A 21,677-nucleotide genomic window follows, 5' to 3' on the forward strand; every position below is an offset into this window, starting at 1 on the left:
GTCTGTCACCATTGGTACTGTACAGCCTAAATTCATTTTGTCTGTTACTTTGATTTGCTCTTTGTCATCCTACTCAGTTATGGCTTTTGTGGATTCAGATGCTGCCCTGAATTTGATGGATTTGTCTTTTGCCAGGCGCTGTGGTTTTATCTTGGAGCCTTTGCAATTCCCTATTCCACTAAAGGGAATTGATGCCACGCCATTGGCCAAGAATAAACCTCAGTACTGGGCTCAAGTGACCATGTGCATGACTCCTGCACATCAGGAGGTGATTCGCTTTCTTGTGTTACATAATTTGCATGATGTTGTTGTGTTAGGTCTGCCATGGCTGCAGGCTCATAATCCAGTCCTGGATTGGAAAGCAATGTCTGTGTCAAGTTGGGGTTGCCAGGGGATTCATGGCGATGCTCCTTTGGTGTCAATTGCTTGTTCTACTCCTTCTGAAGTCCCTGAATTTTTGTCGGACTACCAGGATGTATTTGATGAGCCCAAGTCCAGTGCCCTACCTCCTCATAGGGATTGTGATTGCGCCATAAATTTGATTCCTGGTAGTAAGTTCCCTAAGGGACGACTTTTTAATTTGTCTGTACCAGAACATGCCGATATGCGGAGTTATATCAAGGAGTCTTTGGCGAAGGGGCATATTCGCCCGTCCTCGTCCCCTTTGGGTGCGGGGTTCTTTTTTGTGGCCAAGAAGGATGGTTCTCTGAGACCCTGTAAAGATTATCGCCTTCTAAATAACATCACGGTCAAATTTCAGTATCCTTTGCCACTGTTGTCCGATCTGTTTGCTCGGATTAGGGGGGCCAGTTGGTTCACCAAGATAGATCTTCGTGAAGCGTATAATCTTGTGCGTATAAAGCAGGGCGATGAATGGAAAACAGCATTCAATACGCCCGAAGGCCATTTTGAGTACTTGGTGATGCCTTTTGGGCTTTCTAATGCCCCTTCTGTGTTCCAGTCCTTCATGCACGACATCTTCCGAGAATATCTGGATAGGTTTATGATTGTGTACCTGGATGATATTTTGTTCTTTTCTGATGATTGGGAATCTCATGTGAAACAGGTCAGGATGGTATTTCAGGTCCTGCGAGCCAATGCCTTGTTTGTAAAGGGCTCTAAATGTCTCTTCGGAGTCCAGAAGGTTTCCTTTTTGGGCTTTATTTTTTCTCCTTCTACCATTGAGATGGATCCAGTCAAGGTCCAGGCTATTTATGACTGGACTCAACCTACATCGGTAAAGAGTCTTCAGAAGTTCTTGGGTTTTGCAAATTTTTACCGTCGCTTCATCACTAATTTTTCCATTGTGGTTAAGCCTTTGACGGATTTGACCAAGAAGGGTTCTGATGTGACGAATTGGTCTCCTGCGGCCGTGGAGGCCTTTCAGGAGCTCAAACGTCGGTTCTCTTTGGCTCCTGTCTTGCGTCAGCCGGATGTCTCTCTGCCCTTCCAGGTCGAGGTTGATGCTTCTGAGATTGGAGCTGGGGCTGTCTTGTCACAGAGAAGCTCTGATGGCTCTGTGATGAGGCCATGTGCTTTCTTTTCAAGAAAGTTTTCGCCTGCCGAGCGGAATTATGATGTTGGTAATCGGGAGTTGTTGGCAATGAAATGGGCATTTGAGGAGTGGCGACATTGGCTTGAGGGAGCCAAACATCGTGTGGTGGTCTTGACGGATCCCAAGAATTTGACTTATCTTGAGTCTGCTAAACGGCTAAATCCTAGACAGGCTCGATGGTCGCTGTTTTTCTCCCGTTTCGATTTCGTGGTTTCATACCTTCCGGGTTCGAAGAACGTGAAGGCTGATGCTCTTTCTAGGAGCTTTGTGCCTGACTCTCCGGGAGTTTCTGAACCGGCTGGTGTCCTCAGAGAGGAGGTGATTTTGTCTGCCATCTCCCCTGATTTATGACGGGTACTGCAGGAATTTCAGGCCAATAGACCTGACCGTTGTCCACCGGAGAGACTGTTTGTCCCGGATAGATGGACCAGTAGAGTCATTTCCGAGGTTCATTCTTTGGTGTTGGCGGGTCATCCTGGGATTTCTGGTACCAGGGATTTGGTGGCTAGGTCCTTTTGGTGGCCTTCCTTGTCTCGGGATGTGCGTTCCTTTGTGCAGTCCTGTGGGATTTGTGCTCGGGCCAAGCCTTGCTGTTCTCGTGCCAGTGGATTGCTTTTGCCTTTACCTGTCCCGAAGAGGCCCTGGACGCATATTTCCATGGATTTTATTTCGGATCTTCCAGTCTCTCAGAAGATGTCTGTTATCTGGGTGGTTTGTGATCGTTTTTCTAAAATGGTCCATTTGGTGCCCTTGCCTAAGCTGCCTTCCTCCTCCGATTTGGTTCCACTGTTTTTTCAAAATGTGGTTCGTTTGCATGGTATTCCTGAGAATATTGTGTCTGACAGAGGATCCCAGTTTGTGTCCAGATTTTGGCGGTCCTTTTGTGCTAAGATGGGCATTGAATTATCTTTTTCATCGGCCTTCCATCCTCAGACGAGTGGCCAAACCGAACGAACTAATCAGACCTTGGAGACTTATCTGAGATGTTTTGTTTCTGCTGATCAGGATGATTGGGTGACTTTTTTGCCATTGGCTGAGTTCACCCTCAATAATCGGTGTCATGATCTCAATGGCAAGAGAACATAGCATAAGCATATATAGGAACTAGCTCTTGGAAGATGGGAACTGAGCTGACCATGAACCAAACCTAACGCACAACTAGCAGTGGCCGGGTAGCATGCCTACGTTGATTCTAGATGCCCAGCACCAGCCGGAGGACTAAATAAAACTAGCAGAGGAAAATATTAGTCCTAGCTCACCTCTAGAGAAATACCCCGAAAGGAGACAGAGGCCCCCCACATGTATTGGCGGTGAGTTGAGATGAAATAACAAACGTAGTATGAAAATAGGTTTAGCAAATTTGAGGTCCACTTACTACATAGCAGAAGACAGAAAGGACACTTTCATGGTCAGCTGAAAAGCCTATCAAAAACACCATCCAGAAATTACTTTAAAACTCTGGCATTAACTCATAACACCAGAGTGGCAATTCCTGTTCACAAGAGCTTTCCAGACACAGTAACGAAACTTCAGCTGTGAACTGGAACAAAAATGCAAAAACAAACATGGACAAGAGTCCAACTTATCTAGTAGTTGTCTAGGAGCAGGAACAAGCACAGAGAGGCTTCTGATAACATTGTTGACCGGCAAGCAACTAACAGAGCAGCAAGGTTATATAGCGACTCCCACATCTTGATGGGAACAGGTGAACAGAGAAGATGAAGACACCAGTTCAATTCCACCAGTAGCCACCGGGGGAGCCCAGAATCCAAATTCACAACAGTACCCCCCCCTCAAGGAGGGGGCACCGAACCCTCACCAGAACCACCAGGGCGATCAGGATGGGCCCTATGAAAGGCACGAACCAGATCGGAGGCATGAACATCAGATGCATTCACCCAAGAATTATCCTCCTGGCCGTATCCCTTCCACTTGACCAGATACTGGAGTCTCCGTCTGGAAACACGAGAGTCCAAGACCTTCTCCACAACGTACTCCAACTCACCCTCAACCAACACCGGAGCAGGAGGCTCAACGGAAGGCACAACCGGTACCTCATACCTGCGCAATAATGACCGATGAAAAACGTTATGAATAGAAAAGGATGCAGGGAGGTCCAAACGGAAGGAAACAGGGTTAAGAATCTCCAATATCTTATACGGGCCGATAAACCGAGGCTTAAACTTAGGAGAAGAGACCCTCATAGGGACAAAACGAGAAGACAACCACACCAAATCCCCAACAGAAAGCCGAGGACCAACACGACGGTGGCGGTTGGCAAAAAGCTGAGTCTTCTCCTGGGACAACCTCAAATTGTCCACCACCTGCCCCCAGATCTGATGCAATCTCTCCACCACAGCATCCACTCCAGGACAATCCGAAGATTCCACCTGACCAGAGGAAAATCGAGGATGAAACCCCGAATTACAGAAAAACGGGGACACCAAAGTGGCAGAGCTGGCCCGATTATTGAGAGCGAACTCCGCCAATGGCAAAAAAGCAACCCAATCATCCTGGTCAGCAGACACAAAACACCTCAGATATGTCTCCAGGGTCTGATTAATCCGCTCGGTCTGGCCATTCGTCTGAGGATGGAAAGCGGACGAAAAAGATAAATCTATGCCCATCCTAGCACAGAATGCCCGCCAAAATCTAGACACGAATTGGGTCCCTCTGTCAGAAACGATATTCTCAGGAATACCATGCAAACGAACAACATTTTGAAAAAACAGAGGAACCAACTCGGAAGAAGAAGGTAACTTGGGCAGAGGAACCAAATGGACCATCTTAGAAAAACGGTCACACACCACCCAGATGACAGACATCTTCTGAGAAACAGGCAGATCTGAAATAAAATCCATCGAGATGTGCGTCCAAGGCCTCTTAGGAATAGGCAAGGGCAACAATAATCCACTAGCCCGAGAACAACAAGGCTTGGCCCGAGCACAAACGTCACAAGACTGCACAAAGCCTCGCACATCTCGTGACAGGGAAGGCCACCAGAAGGACCTTGCCACCAAATCCCTGGTACCAAAAATGCCAGGATGACCTGCCAACGCAGAAGAATGAACCTCAGAGATGACTCTACTGGTCCAATCATCAGGAACAAACAGTTTATCAGGTGGGCAACGATCAGGTCTATCCGCCTGAAACTCCTGCAAGGACCGCCGCAGGTCTGGAGAAACGGCTGACAATACCACTCCATCCTTAAGGATACCTGTGGGCTCAGAGTTACCAGGCGAGTCAGGCTCAAAACTCCTAGAAAGGGCATCCGCCTTAACATTCTTAGAACCCGGTAGGTACGACACCACAAAATTAAACCGAGAGAAAAATAATGACCAGCGCGCCTGTCTAGGATTCAGGCGCCTGGCGGTCTCAAGATAAATCAAATTTTTGTGGTCAGTCAATACCACCACCTGATGTCTGGCCCCCTCAAGCCAATGGCGCCACTCCTCAAAAGCCCACTTCATGGCCAAAAGCTCCCGATTCCCAACATCATAATTTCGCTCAGCGGGCGAAAATTTACGGGAAAAGAAGGCACAAGGCCTCATCACGGAGCAGTCAGAACTTTTCTGCGACAACACTGCCCCAGCTCCGATCTCAGAAGCGTCGACCTCAACCTGAAAAGGTAGAGCAACATCAGGCTGACGCAACACAGGGGCAGAGGAAAAACGGCGCTTAAGCTCCCGAAAGGCCTCCACAGCATCAGGGGACCAATCAGCAACATCAGCACCCTTCTTAGTCAAATCGGTCAATGGTTTAGCAATATCCGAAAAACCAGCAATAAATCGACGATAAAAGTTAGCAAAGCCCAAAAATTTCTGAAGACTCTTAAGAGAAGAGGGCTGCGTCCAATCACAAATAGCTTGAACCTTGACAGGATCCATTTCAATGGAAGAGGGGGAAAAAATATATCCCAAAAAGGAAATCCTCTGTACCCCAAAAACACACTTAGAACCCTTCACACACAAAGAATTAGACCGCAAAACCTGAAAAACCCTCCTGACTTGCTGGACATGAGAGTCCCAGTCATCCGAAAAAATCAGAATATCATCCAGATACACAATCATAAATTTATCCAAATAATCGCGAAAAGTATCATGCATAAAGGACTGGAAAACTGACGGAGCATTAGAAAGACCAAAAGGCATCACTAAATACTCAAAGTGGCCCTCGGGCGTATTAAATGCGGTTTTCCACTCATCCCCCTGCCTGATTCGCACCAAATTATACGCCCCACGAAGGTCAATCTTAGAGAACCACTTGGCCCCCTTTATGCGAGCAAACAAATCAGTCAGCAACGGCAATGGGTATTGATATTTAACAGTGATTTTATTCAAAAGCCGATAATCAATACATGGTCTCAAAGAGCCGTCTTTTTTTGACACAAAGAAAAAACCGGCTCCTAAGGGAGATGACGATGGACGAATATGTCCCTTTTCCAAGGACTCCTTTATATATTCTCGCATAGCAGCATGTTCAGGCACAGACAGATTAAATAAACGACCCTTTGGGTATTTACTACCCGGGATTAAATCTATGGCACAATCGCACTCTCGGTGCGGAGGTAACGAACCAAGCTTGGATTCTTCAAAGACATCACGATAGTCAGACAGGAACTCAGGAATTTCAGAGGGAATGGATGATGAAATGGAAACCACAGGTACATCCCCATGAGCCCCCTTACATCCCCAGCTCAACACAGACATAGCTCTCCAGTCGAGGACTGGGTTGTGAGATTGCAGCCAAGGCAATCCTAGTACCAAATCATCATGTAGATTATACAGCACCAGAAAGCGAATAATCTCCTGGTGATCCGGATTAATACGCATAGTTACTTGTGTCCAGTATTGTGGTTTATTATTAGCCAATGGGGTGGAGTCAATCCCCTTCAGAGGAATAGGAGTCTCCAAAGGCTCTAAATCATACCCACAGCGTTTGGCAAAGGACCAATCCATAAGACTCAAAGCGGCGCCAGAGTCGACATAGGCGTCCGTGGTAATAGATGACAAAGAGCAAATCAGGGTCACAGATAGAATAAATTTAGACGGTAAGGTGCAAATGGAAACAGATTTACCAAGCTTTTTAGTGCGCTTAGAGCATGCTGATATAACATCACCACATATATATAAAATCACCACAATAGAAACACAACCCATTTTTCCGTCTAAAATTCTGCCGCTCGCTTCGGGACAGAATTCTATCACACTGCATACTCTCTGGCGACTTCTCAGTGGACACCGCCAGATGGTGCACTGGTTTGCGCTCCCGCAAACGCCTATCGATCTGAATAGCCATTGTCATGGACTCATTCAGACCCGCAGGCACAGGGAACCCCACCATAACATCCTTAATGGCATCAGAGAGACCCTCTCTGAAAGTCGCCGCCAGGGCGCACTCATTCCACTGAGTAAGCACAGACCATTTACGGAATCTTTGGCAGTAAATTTCCGCTTCATCTTGCCCCTGAGATAGGGACATCAAAGTTTTTTCTGCCTGAAGCTCCAAATGAGGTTCGTCATAAAGCAACCCCAAGGCCAGAAAAAACGCATCCACATTGAGCAACGCAGGATCCCCTGGTGTCAATGAAAAAGCCCAGTCTTGAGGGTCGCCCCGGAGCAAGGAAATCACAATCCTGACCTGCTGTGCAGGGTCTCCGGCAGAGCGAGATTTCAGGGACAAAAATAATTTGCAATTATTTCGAAAATTCTGAAACCCGGATCTATTCCCCGAGAAAAATTCCGGCAAAGGAATTCTCGGCTCAGATACAGGTGCATGACAAACAAAATCTTGCAAATTTTGTACCTTCGTGGCGAGATTATTCAAACCTGCAGTTACACTCTGAAGATCCATTACAAACAGGTGGACACAGAGCCATTCAAGGGTTAAGAGGAGGTAAGAAGCAGCTAGACAGCAATTAAGGGCTAGGCAGCAAAACTCTGAGGGGGGAAAAAAAAAAAAAAAAAAAAAAAAAAAATTTCCCTTCAACACTTCTTTTTCTCCTGCTTCAGCCCAAACAATTAACACTTTGAAGGCCGGTCAAACTGTCATGATCTCAATGGCAAGAGAACATAGCATAAGCATATATAGGAACTAGCTCTTGGAAGATGGGAACTGAGCTGACCATGAACCAAACCTAACGCACAACTAGCAGTGGCCGGGTAGCATGCCTACGTTGATTCTAGATGCCCAGCACCAGCCGGAGGACTAAATAAAACTAGCAGAGGAAAATATTAGTCCTAGCTCACCTCTAGAGAAATACCCCGAAAGGAGACAGAGGCCCCCCACATGTATTGGCGGTGAGTTGAGATGAAATAACAAACGTAGTATGAAAATAGGTTTAGCAAATTTGAGGTCCACTTACTACATAGCAGAAGACAGAAAGGACACTTTCATGGTCAGCTGAAAAGCCTATCAAAAACACCATCCAGAAATTACTTTAAAACTCTGGCATTAACTCATAACACCAGAGTGGCAATTCCTGTTCACAAGAGCTTTCCAGACACAGTAACGAAACTTCAGCTGTGAACTGGAACAAAAATGCAAAAACAAACATGGACAAGAGTCCAACTTATCTAGTAGTTGTCTAGGAGCAGGAACAAGCACAGAGAGGCTTCTGATAACATTGTTGACCGGCAAGCAACTAACAGAGCAGCAAGGTTATATAGCGACTCCCACATCTTGATGGGAACAGGTGAACAGAGAAGATGAAGACACCAGTTCAATTCCACCAGTAGCCACCGGGGGAGCCCAGAATCCAAATTCACAACAAATCGGGCTAGTTCTGCTACTTTGGTTTCGCCTTTTTATTGCAATTCTGGTTTTCATCCTCGTTTTTCCTCAGGTCAGGTTGAGCCTTCTGACTGTCCTGGGGTGGATTCTGTGGTGGATAGGTTGCAGCAGATTTGGAACCACGTGGTGGACAATTTGACGTTGTCACAAGAGAAGGCTCAGCGCTTTGCTAACCGCCGTCGCTGTGTGGGTCCCCGACTTCATGTGGGCGATTTGGTATGGTTGTCTTCTCGTTATGTTCCGATGAAGGTTTCCTCTCCTAAGTTCAAGCCTCATTTCATCGGTCCTTATAAGATTTTGGAAATCCTCAACCCTGTGTCATTTCGTTTGGACCTCCCGGCATCATTTGCCATTCACAATGTGTTCCATAGGTCATTGTTGCGGAGATATGTGGTGCCTGTGGTTCCTTCTGTTGACCCTCCTGCTCCGGTCTTGGTCGAGGGAGAATTAGAGTATGTGGTGGAAAAGATCTTGGATTCTCGTGTTTCGAGACGGAAGCTTCAGTACTTAGTTAAATGGAAGATTCCTGGGTTGTCGCCTCTGATGTCCATGCAGCCGATTTGGTTCGTGCCTTTCATTCGGCTCGTCCTGATCGGCCTGGGGGCTCTGGTGAGGGTTCGGTGACCCCTCCTCAAGGGGGGGGTACTGTTGTGAATTCCATCTGGGCTCCCTCTGGTGGCCTTTAGCGATACTGCGGGTCTGGAGCTGGGCTCAGCTGCCTAATTTCCTGCTATGCTGGTTCCTATTTAACTCCACCTGGACCTTTACTTGTTGCCTGCTGTCGTTGTATTTAGTACTGGTTCTGACCTCTCCTGGATTTTCCTGGTGACCTGTCTATTTCTGAGAAGCTAGGTCTTGCTAGTTCTTTTTGCTCATTGTTTCCTTGAATATGTTTCTTAGTATATGATGTGTTCAGTCCAGCTTGCTTATATGTGATTTTTCGCTTGCTGGTAGCTCTTGGGAGCAGAGTACGCCCCTCACATCGTGAGTCGGTGTGGGGGTTCTTGTACTTTCTGCGTGGATAGTTTTTGATAGTTTTTGTACCGACCACACAGTTCTCTGCTATCTTCTGTCTATTTAGTGTTAGCGGGCCTCATTTGCTTAAACCTGTTTTTCATTCCTACGTTTGTATTTTCCCCTTAACTCACTGTTATTATTTGTGTGGGGCTGTCTAAACTTTGGGATTATTTCTCTGAGGCAAGTGAGGCTTTGCTTTCTCTCTGGGGTAGATAGTTTCTCAGGCTGTGAAGAGGCGTCTAGGTTTTTAGGTAACGCTCCACGGCTGCCTTTAGTGTGTGTGGATAGGATCAGGATTGCGATCGGTATAGTTCCCACATCCCCAGAGCTTGTCCTACTATTCAGGTTTACCTATCAGGTCAGTTTTGTGATCCTACCACCGGATCATAACACCTCTCCTCCTCTTCCTCCAGCTCAACATCACACCCAGTACAGTCCACAGATGTGGCACCCATTCCCCTTGCTTCCTTCTGCGTCCCAACTATTCAGATGTTCAACTGACTGTATGGAACCACAGATGGGTGCGTCTGAAGAGCTGTTAACACATTCTATGCCATGTTCATCAGACGTGTACTCAAAATCTTCACAGAGTCAAGAGGAGGAAATCTGCACCGATGCCCAAAATTATTTTAGCTTGGATCTGGGGCAGGAAGAAGTATGGTCTGAACAGCATCCTAACCCTCGTCATCAGACATTAACCCCTGGGGGGAGGTGATCCTGATGAGACTCAGATATCTGAGGCTTATGCGGACTGTTTTGTGCTGTCAGGGCAAGAAAAGGAGGGTGACTCCAGTGGCGAAGAATGTGATAACACTGAGGCTGATGATGATGAGGTGTTAGATCCCAGTTGGCGTGAATATAGAGGCACACAGTTGAGTAGGTCATCTGAGGAGGAGGATGAGGAGGTTACATAGTGCTGTCTGTTGCAGACACGTAGTGATGCAGCCACGATGAGGATTCATCCTCAGCCACAACTGTGCCTCTGACCAGCAGCGTCCATGGGTCTGCAGCTCGCAGGGGTGGCAAGGGCTGCCTAGCCTGGGCCTTTTTTGACACTGCAAAGGATGAGTCAACTCACGTAATCTGCCAACTTTGCAAAAAAAAAATCAAGGTAAAAAGTGCAATAATTTGACTACTACATATATGAACCTTCAGATGCGCAGTCAACATGCTTTAGTGTAGTAATCCCACTGCACAAAAATGCGGACCAGCGGACATCAACCACCATCAGCCGCTCCATCAATCGCATCTGCTTCTTCCTCCTCCTCTGTTACCTGGCCAACTATTGAGACACAGGACTTTGACCGCAAAAGCTCCGGATTCTTTACCCGATCGAGTCACACTGACTGAGAGGCCGCCTTCAGCTGTAACGGAAGTGGACATGCCTGCTCTTTTTGACCGATCTCAGAGAACAATCACACCACAAATTTCTCTATCCACACTAACATCTCTGCCTGCACCTCTCTCATGGTCCAGCAGTTTGTCCGGTTCACCGTACTCAGCCCCCTCACAGCACTGCAGCCAGCCCACGGTTCCGCAGTTGTGGTCACAGAAGATTGTTTCCTCCTACGCATGACAAAGCTAAGTCGTTGAACTGCACCATCTCCAATTTGTTGGCCATGGAAATGCTGCCTTTTCACCTGGTGGATACCGACAGTTTCCGAAAGCTGATGGCCATCACAGTCCCCAGTACCAATTACCCAATCACCATTAGTTTTCTAAGAAAGCTGTGCCTGTGCTACACCAGCATGTAGCAGAGAACATCACCCATTCCTTGACAAAATCTCTGTCTGCCAGGGTGCATTTCATCTCAGACACTTGGACAAGTAAGCATGGCCAAGGGTGTTACATCTCACTGACTGGACACTGGGTGACTCTGGTGGCAGTGGGGACAGGTGCTGCTCCACAAGTCTTGGAATCCCCAAGGTTTGCAGGCCAAACCTCTAGATTTAACACTTCCTCCACGCTTTTGCCTCCTCTAACTCCTCTAAGGCCTCCACCTGCGCCCTCAACCTCAGCCTTTAAGAGACACACGTTCTAACAGTGCATAGCGAACCCCCACCACCTCCATACTGTGCGACCAGGGCTCACAGCAATCAGGCAGTCTTAAAATTGATTTGCCTTGGAGATTGCAGTCATACAGCTGAAGAGTCGTGGACAGCTCTCCAGGCTGAATTTCATCAATGGCTGTCTCCGCTGAATCTGCATCCAGGGAAGGCCGTGTCCGATAATGGTGCGAACCAGGTGGCGGCCCTATGGCGAGGCAAGCTCACACATGTGCCTTGCATGGCTCACGTCCTCAACCTGATGGTACAGCATTCTCTCAGCCACTATGCCGGCCTGTGTGACCTGCTCCAGAAAGCACATAAGCTGTGTGCTCATTTCTGCTGTTCGCACCCCTCTGCTCATTGACTTGCATCGATACAGAGGTCTTTGCCCATGCCAGTTAACAGGTTGATATGCGATGTGCCGACATGGTGGAATTCCACTATGCATATGTTGCAGCAACTGTGGCAGCAGCGACGAGTCCTGAAGCAGTATGCCAAGGCGTATAGCCTGGGCCAATGCAGTAGGGAGGTGGCGCATATCACGTTTACAGAGTAGGCACAGATTAAGGACCTCTATACCCTTCTGCACAGTTTTGAAATGGCTACCAAGATGGTTAGCACTGATGACGCCATCATCATCATCACTATTCCAGTCATTTAAAGGCTGGAGCAGACTTTGAATAGCCTGGGGGAGGAGACGGTGGTCCCAGAAGAAGGAGGAAGCAGAGGAGGCTGCGGAAGGGATAACATTGTCACGAAGTTCAAGACTGTCATCACACAGTTGGGTGCCGAGGGTGGATTACTGCAATTGAGGGGAGCTGGTGATGATAACAAACTATTATCGAAGGTGCAAGATCCGAGGAACAAATGGAGGAGGGAGAGGTGATGGGCGATCAACTGTTGGATGAAGAGAATAATCCTCCCCTCTCTGTCATTCGGGGTTGGCTGGAGGGGACAGAGGAAACGAGCCTCCAACACAGCATGAGCTCGGACCTCATGGTAGAGGCCGACATATGAGTGCCTTCTTGCTGCATTATCTGCAACATGATCCCCGTATAGTAATGATTAGGAATAATGCTGACTACTGGGTTGCCGCTATATTAGATCCACGTTATAAAACCACATTTTGCCAGATGATTCCTGCCCTAGAAAGGGACCCATGAATGCTGGAGTATCAAAACACACTTTTATACAACCTTAAGAGAGCTTTTCCCCAAAACAGCAGTGAAGCACACAGTTCGCATCGAAGCTATAGACTTACAACCTCTGGCCCGTCAATTCGTCAATGCCAAATCATTAGCAGCAGCAGTGGTGGAAGTGGAACAAGCAATTTCTACGAGTCCTTTGACACTTTTTTTAGACCAACTTGTGCACCAGCACAACAGAGTCCAAGTCTTCCACATGGTGAATGAATAGAGAGGATGGTGCAGGAGTATCTAGAACTAAATATCAATGCCGTCAGAGAGGGTTTGGACCCTTTCACATTTTGGTCTTCCAAAATGAATGAGTGGCCTGAGCTCGCCTCACATGCCTTGGAGGTTTTATCGTGCCCGCCAGCCAGAGTTCTCTCAGATCTTGTCTTCAGCACTGATAGTGGTGTCCTGATGGATAAGCACACATGGCTGTCTCCTGAAAGTGTTGACGGCCTAACTTTCATTAAGGGCTGTCCCACACGTCCAGATAATTCCGGTACCGGAATAAATCGGTACCGGAGTTATCCGTGTCCGTGTGCCTGGGAACTCACGGAGGCCATACGAGCGGGACACGTGTGCCGCCCGTATGGCGAGTGGGTACCACACGGAGCGTGTGGTACCCACTCTGCATGGTGCTGAAGCTGCGATTCATATCCTCTCTGCAGTAGCGTTTGCTGCAGAGAAAATATGAAGAATAGTGTTAAAAATAAAGATTTAGGTGTCCGCCGCCCTCCCACCCCCTGTGCGCCCCCCCGCTGGTCAGAAAATACTTACCCGCCTCCCTCGCTGCTTCCTGGTCTGGCCGCGGCTTCTCCTGCATGCGGTCACGTGGGCCCGATCATTTACAGTCATGAATATGTGGCTCCACCTCCCATAGGGGCGGAGCCGACTATTCATGATTGTAAATGATCGGCCCCACGTGACCGCATACAGTAGGAGGCGCGGCCAGACCAGGAAGGAGCGAGGGAGCGGGTAAGTATTTTCTGACCAGCGGGGGGGCGCACAGGGGGTGGGGGGGCGGCGGACACATGGATCTTTATTTTTAACACTATTCTTCATATTTTCTCTATAGCAAACGCTGCTACAGGGAAGATATGAATACCGGCTTCAGCACCATGTGGGGGGGACAGCGCTTACTGTAGCGCTGTCTCCGGCACGCACACGGACCCCAGACGGAGAATGTCCGTGTGAGGTCCGTGTTTTACGCGGACCCATTGACTCTATTGGGTCCGTGTAAAACGTGCGCTCCCACGAACACTGACATGTCTCCGTGTTTGGCACACGGAGACACGGTCCGCAAAAAATCAATGACATCTGCACAGATGCATTGATTTTTATGGGTCTACGTGTGTCAGTGTCTCCGGTACGTGAGGAAACTGTCACCTCACGTACCGGAATCACTGACATGTGAAACCGGCCTTAGATGAACAAGTCATGGATCTCCAAGGACTTTTGCACCCCAATTGCAGACTGTACAGGCTAGATGACTTTGCATTTTTTAGTGTGATGCATTAATGTCACATAACTGTGATATTTTTAGTGTTGCTTCTGTGGCTGCTGCTGATATTAATACAAATTTGTGGAAATGTGGACAGTCATGGTTGGTATACATCTGCTGTGTTAGCTGTAGTGGAAGACGTGTTGGTCCCAATTATACTATTTCTATTCTCATGAAAGTTATTCCACTTCGGTGGTCTCAGGCCCTTATTTTTTAAAATGTGAGCACTCCTGGTTGGGTGTCCATCTGCTGTATTGGGTGTAGAGAAAGACCTATTGGTCCCTATTAGACTATTTTTACTGTTGTGAAATTGATGCCACTTCTGCCATGTAAGGCCCTCATTTCTTTAAATGTGAACACTCCTTGTAGGGTGTCTGTCTGCTGTATTGGGTGTAGTTAACCCCTTCACCCCCGGAGCTTTTTCCGTTTTTTCGTTTTCGTTTTTCGCTCCCCTCCTTCCCAGAGCCATAACTTTTTTATTTTTCCGTCAATATGGCCATGTGAGGGCTTATTTTTTGCGGCACGAGATGTACTTTTGAACGACACCATTGGTTTTTCCATGCCATGTAACAGAAAACGGGAAAAAAATTCCAAGTGTGATGAAATTGCAAAAAAAGTGCAATCTCACACTTGTTTTTTGATTGCCTATTTTGCTAGGTTCACCAAATGCTAAAACTGACCTGCCATTATGATTCTCCAGCTCATTACGAGTTCATAGACACCTAACATGTCTAGGTTATTTTTTATCTAAGTGGTGAAAAAAAATTCCAAAGTTTGCTAAAAAAAAAAAAAAAAAATGTGCGATTTTCCGATACCCGTAGCGTCTCCAATTTTCATGATCTGGGGTCAGGTGAGGGCTTATTTTTTGCGTGCCGAGCTGGCGTTTTTAATGATAGCATTTTGGTGTAGATACGTTCTTTTGATCGCCCGTTATTACATTTTAATGCAATGTCGCGGCGACCAAAAAACGTAATTTTGGCGTTTTGATTTTTTTTCGCGCTACGCCATTGAGCGATCAGGTTAATCCTTTGTTTTTATTGATAGATCGGGCGATTCTGAACGCAGCGATACCAAATATGTGTAGGTTTGATTTTTTTTTTATTATTTTATTTTGATTGGGGCGAAAGGGGGGTGATTTGAACTTTTATATTTTTTTTATTTTTTTTATATTTTTAAACACTTTTTTTTCTTAATTTTGGCATGCTTCAATAGCCTCCATAGGAGGCTAGAAGCATGCACAACTCGATCGGCTCTGCTACATCGAGGTGAAATACAGATCACCTCTATGTAGCAGAAATGGTCGTGTACTTTGAGCGCCGACCACAGGGTGGCGCTCAAAGCATTCGGCCATCAACAACCATAGAGGTCTCAAGGAGACCTCTGGTTGTTATGGCGATGTACTGCTGACCCCCGATCATGTGACGGGGGTCAGCAGTGCGAGCATTTCCGGCCGCGCGGCCGGGAGCGCTAGTTAAATGCCGCTGTCAGTGCTTGACGGCAGCATTTAACTAGTTAATGGGCGCGGGCGGATCGCGATTCCGCTCGCGCTCATTGCGCGCACATGTCAGCTGTACAAAACAGCTGACATGTCGCGGCTTTAAGGTGGGCTCAGCGCCGGAGCCCACCTTAAAGCAGGGGATCTGCCAGCTGACGTACTATTCCGTCAGCTGGCAGAAAGGGGTTAAAGACCTGTCGGTCCCAATTCTACTATTTCTACTGTGGTGAAATTGATGCCACTTTGGTGGTGCCTGCCAATTATTTTTGGAAACGTGAACACTCCTGGTTGGGTATCTATCTGCTGTATTGGGTGTAGAGAAAAACCTGTCAGTCCCTATTAGACTATTTCTACTGTGATGAAATTTATGCCACTTCTGTGGTGTAAGGCCCTCATTTGTTTAAATGTGAACACTTCTTGTTGGGTGTCCATCTGCTGTATTGGGTGTAGTGAAAGACCTGTCGGTCCCTATTTTACTATTTCTACTGTGGTGAAATTGATGCCATTTTGATGGTGTCTGCCAATAATTTTTGGAAACGTGAACACTCCTGCTTGGGTGTCCATCTGCTGTATTGGTGTAGTGAAAGACCTGTCAGTCCCTATTCTACTATTTCTACTGTGGTGAAATTGATGCCACTTTGGTGGTGTCTGCCAATAATTTTGGGAAATGTGAACACTCCTGGTTAGGTCTCCTTCATGTGTGTTGCCTGTAGCAGTAGGCCTCCGGGACCGTCATGCCTCCACTTCCTTGTACTCAACTACCCGTGTTACTATCCTTACATTTTTCTGACAATGGTAGTCTAGAAAACTGATACTTGTTCCACCTGAGTGTGGCTTTGCATGAAAGCAGGTTTACGTGTTGCATGTGGTGTCAGGGCTCCCAGCAAAGAGGCCCAACACCGATCCCTCACCCACCTCATCTTACTGTGATGTTCATTGGAAAGCTTTAAATGCTGTCCCAGACCCTGATACCTCATGCCTGGCTGACTGCTGCAGTTCCATGCTGCAATTTGTACTGTGGGTGAAGCAAGGCCACTTTCTTGATGTCTGTCCCTCATTTGATGTGTTTTGGCAGCATTTGGGGCCATTCTAAGGTATTGTGCATGTGTTTGTTTTTGACTCCCATTGACGTGAATGGCGTTCGGCTATGTTTGGCGAATATTCAACAAATTAATCAGCCAATATTGCAAATTCGGCGAACGTAATCAAAATCAAACTTTGAAATATTTGCTTATCTCTAGTTAAAACCAGCAATAGGGTCATAATTGTGCAAGTTTCACTTATATATGTCCAATCCATAATGGCAGCACCTCATAACTTACAGTAATTTAAGTAGTAGTCTAAATTAATGGATGTACATGGGAAGCAGTAAATGTAAAATAATAAACTGCCAGTGATTGGCTACAAATGTTGAATGTTGTATAAAGGCTGTGACTTTTGCAGGCAATATAAACAGAAGCATGGGTGCGCTATTGCTGTCAAAGCTAGAAGGACGAGTATATATTAATTTCTCATTTTGCATGTATTGATGACCACATGCAGGAATTTCATAATTTTGGGCAACCTGTTTAAAATATCTGCCGCTGACTTCTTGGAGCCATAAACTACAGGATACATTCATAGGTCTTGTGGATCCCAGGCCTCCAGAACTGTTTGGGTGGAACAATGGAGACCTATACACTGTGTGCAGAATTATTAGGCAAGTTGTTTTTTGATCACATGATACTTTTTATACATGTTGTCCTACTCCAAGCTGTTCAGGCTTGAGAGCCAACTACCAATTAAGTAAATCAGGTGATGTGCATCTCTGTAATGAGGAGGGGTGTTGTCTAATGACATCAAAACCCTATATAAGGTGTGCTTATTTATTAGTCAACTTCCTTTCTTTTGGCAAAATGGGTCAGAAGAGAGATTTGACGGGCTCTGAAAAGTCCATAATTGTGAGGTGTCTTGCAGAGGGATGCAGCAGTCTTGAAATTGACAAACTTTTGAAGCGTGATCACCAAACAATCAAGCGTTTCAAATAGCCAACAGGGTCGCAAGAAGCGTGTTGGGCAAAAAAGGCGCAAAATAACTGCCCATGAATTGAGGAAAATCAAGATGCCAAGATGCCATTTGCCACCAGTTTTGCCATATTTCAGAGCGGCAACGTTACTGGAGTTACAAAAAGCACAAGGTGAGCGATACTCAGGGATATGGCCAAGGTAAGGAAGGCTGAAAAACAACCACCTTTGAACAAGAAACATAAGATAAAACGTCAAGACTGGGCCAAGAAATATCTTAAGACTAACTTTTCAAAGGTTTTATGGACTGATGAAATGAGAGTGACTCTTGATGGGCCAGATGGATGGGCCAGAGGCTGGATCAGTAAAGGGCAGAGAGCTCCACTCTGACTCAGACGCCAGGAAGGTGGAGGTGGGGGACTGGTATGGGCTGGTATCATCAAAGATGAACTTGTGGGACCTTTTCGGGTTGAGGATGGAGTGAAGCTCAACTCCCAGACCTATTGCCAGTTTCTGGAAGACAACTTCTTCAAGCAGTAGTACAGGAAGAAGTCGGTATCGTTCAAGAAAAACATGATTTTCATGCAGCACAATGCTCCATCACATGCCTCCAATTACTCCACAGCGTGGCTGGCCAGTAAAGGTCTCAAAGAAGAAAAAAATAATAAAATGACCCCCTTGTTCACCTGATCTGAACCCCATAGAAAACCTGTGGTCCCTCATAAAATGTAAGATCTACAGGGAGGGAAAACAGTCCACCTCTTGGAACAGTGTCTGGGAGGCTGTGGTGGCTGCTGCACGCAATGTTGATCGTAAACAGATCAAGCAACTGACAGAATCTATGGATGGAAGGCTGTTCAGTGTCATCATAAAGAAAAGTGGCTATATTGGTCACTAATTTTTGGGGGGTTTTGTTTTTGCATGTCAGAAATGTTTATTTCTAAATTTTGTGCAGTTATATTGGTTTACCTGTTGAAAATAAACAAGTGAGATGGGAATATATTTGTTTTTTATTAAGTTGCCTAATAGTTCTGCACAGTAATAGTTACCTGCACTAACAGATATCCTCCTAAGATAGCCAAATCTAAAAAAAAAACCACGTCTAAAAATATTAAGCTTTGATATTTATGAATCTTTTGGGTTGACTGAGAACATAGTTGTTGATCAATAATAAAAATAATCCTCTAAAATACAACTTGCCTAATAATTCTGCACACAGTGTACAATATTAGGCAGGTGACTTTTAAAGTCATGGACTATCATGTCTACATGTATATTTATAAAATATTTCTATGACTAGTTGGGAGACAATATACAGATATATGTGCTAGTGTTGGAGTTGTAATCCCAGTATTTGCTTCTATTTAGTCTCTCTATGGACGGACAGGATCCCAGAAGGACATATTTCAGTTGTTTTCTTCCAGTCACGGCCAAGACCTCCTTTTCAATGATCGCACACAATGCTTGTTTGAGTTTGATCGCATGCTGGATAGAGACATTGTTGATGATTATATCAGCAAATTCATGCAACAAACAATATTAGATGGCAACGAATGCTACCCAAGATCAGGTACATATTGTGATTTATTGGTTTACATGTCTGATATACAAATATTATAAGGACTGAACAGCTATGTATGGGGCATGTGGAATTTACACTTTCAGGCATAGAAATCACCACTTTCAATCATAGTAAGTAAAAAATGGAAACCACTGATAACCTCACTGGGCTGGCTACATATATCCTACACCATATATATCCCTCTAATCACATACCTATGGCATATCCAATAGATACTGCAGATGTAGGGAAACTGGGAAGGACAATTTGTAAGATATGTTTGGATCTGTCAGAACCCATAAATCAGCAGTCCTGGGAAGGTACAGAAGGGGAGATCGGCTGTTTTCTATAAAATAGTAACTTTTGCCTCTTTTTGTATCTACAGCAATGGCCACTGCTTGCTTATTCCATCACTGATGAGAAGACTTAAAAATGGACACCTGGTCATCGAGCTCCTACTATTCTTTTAATTTCTATATTTTTATCCTTCCATTTTACTAATTTCAGTTTTCGCAGTCAATATACACTGATGTGCACGACTGATTATATAAGATTTATCGTTTGATTTATTCATAACATATTTCATTAAAACAAATTAAAAACCAAACAAGCACACAATGACAATAGTGTCAACCACAAAGGACATATTGCACAAAGCAACAGAGTTACAAAGTAAGGTTCAGTGCAATACCGTAAATCAGATATACTACAGGGCTAAAAAATGAATGAATGAAACATGTTGAAACAGGTAAAAGCCATAGTTTCTAGACCTGTTCCACCCTCCAAAGCCAATGCACCATTAATACACAGGAAATTTCCGTTTGTCCAATAAATAGCTTGAATTTACCAAACTTGTTTTTTAATTATTTATTAGAGCGAATGAGCACATCAAACATAGGGATTTGTTACAAAGAAACATTTTATTATTTTAACCCCTTTACAACCTATGACTTGCCTATACCTCTCCTTTTACAACCTATGACTTGCCTATGCCTCTCCTTTTACGACCTCTGACTTGCCTATACCTCTCCTTTTACGACCTATGACTTGCCTATACCTCTCCTTTTACGACCTGTGACTTGCCCATACCTCTCCTTTTACGACCTATGACTTGCCCATACCTCTCCTTTTACGACCTATGACTTGCCCATACCTCTCCTTTTACGACCTATGACTTGCCTATACCTCTCCTTTTACGACCTGTGACTTGCCCATACCTCTCCTTTTACGACCTATGACTTGCCCATACCTCTCCTTTTACGACCTATGACTTGCCTATACCTCTCCTTTTACAACCTATGACTTGCCTATACCTCTCCTTTTACGATCTCTGACTTGCCTATACCTCTCCTTTTACGACCTATGACTTGCCTATACCTCTCCTTTTATGACCTGTGACTTGCCCATACCTCTCCTTTTACGACCTATGACTTGCCCATACCTCTCCTTTTACGACCTATGACTTGCCTATTCCTCTCCTTTTACGACCTGTGACTTGCCCATACCTCTCCTTTTACAACCTATGACTTGACCATAGCTCTCCTTTTTATGACCTATGACTTGCCTATACCTCTCCTTTTACGATCTCTGACTTGCCTATACCTCTCCTTTTACGACCTATGACTTGCCTATACCTCTCCTTTTATGACCTGTGACTTGCCCATACCTCTCCTTTTACGACCTATAACTTGCCCATACCTCTCCTTTTACGACCTATGACTTGCCTATTCCTCTCCTTTTACGACCTGTGACTTGCCCATACCTCTCCTTTTACAACCTATGACTTGACCATAGCTCTCCTTTTTATGACCTATGACTTGCCCATACCTCTCCTTTTACGACCTATGACTTGCCTATACCGTCCCCTCTTTGATGTGGGCTTCAGCGCTGAGCTTGCATCTTTCCCGACACATGATAGCCACGGGTGGAATCGTGATCCACCCACTGCTGTTAACATGTTAAATGCCTCTGTCAATCTCTGACAGTGGCATTTAACTTGCTCTTCAGGAAAGCGCATCACAATCACTGCCCATCAGCTGCCCTGTCACATGATCGCGGGGCATTGATGGCTTGACATGACAAACGGGGGTCTGCAGGAAACCTTCGTTTTTATCATTGCAGATTTGCTGTGAGTTCTGCACCGTGGCCAGCTTTTATAGAAGATGATCATTTCTGCTACACATTGTGCAATCAGATGAGTATGCTTTATATACCTTCCCTCTGCAGCTGACCGTCTCATTTCAGCCATACTGCTGTAGTAAGCCGGTCAGTGAAAGACCAGTTAGGGTTTATCTCTCTGCTGTTTGTGTTCTTTACCATGTACCTATCTTCTGTTTCTTTTTAGGAAGTAACAGTACATCCTATATTTTGTATTTCATGGTTTATTTTACTCACTCTGGGATCCATATCAATGTCACACACTTTCCCTTCTGTAGGTAACTTACACTCTTCTTTGCCCTGATTTTTTTTAGGAGGAATGGGTCCAAGTTGCCATTGACTAGTCTGTGGTTAGAGC

The 21,677-nt window shown here is 45.6% G+C and overlaps 1 protein-coding gene across 1 annotated transcript in view; it reads left to right on the forward strand.

Annotated features, from left to right (window-relative positions):
• The window catches only part of LOC143808515 (saxiphilin-like), a 164,308-nt gene extending 144,295 nt beyond the window's left edge, over positions 1 to 20,013 (forward strand). Inside the window, exons 19-20 of the mRNA XM_077291265.1 lie at positions 18,970 to 19,171; positions 19,548 to 20,013. Of these exons, the coding sequence (XP_077147380.1) occupies positions 18,970 to 19,171; positions 19,548 to 19,579 (234 nt within the window). The 3' untranslated portion in view covers positions 19,580 to 20,013. The remainder of the gene's footprint in view (positions 1 to 18,969; positions 19,172 to 19,547) is intronic.
• Positions 20,014 to 21,677: the final 1,664 nt, after the last annotated feature.

This window comes from Ranitomeya variabilis, chromosome 2, assembly GCF_051348905.1.
Source record: "Ranitomeya variabilis isolate aRanVar5 chromosome 2, aRanVar5.hap1, whole genome shotgun sequence".
Lineage (NCBI taxonomy): Eukaryota > Metazoa > Chordata > Amphibia > Anura > Dendrobatidae > Ranitomeya > Ranitomeya variabilis.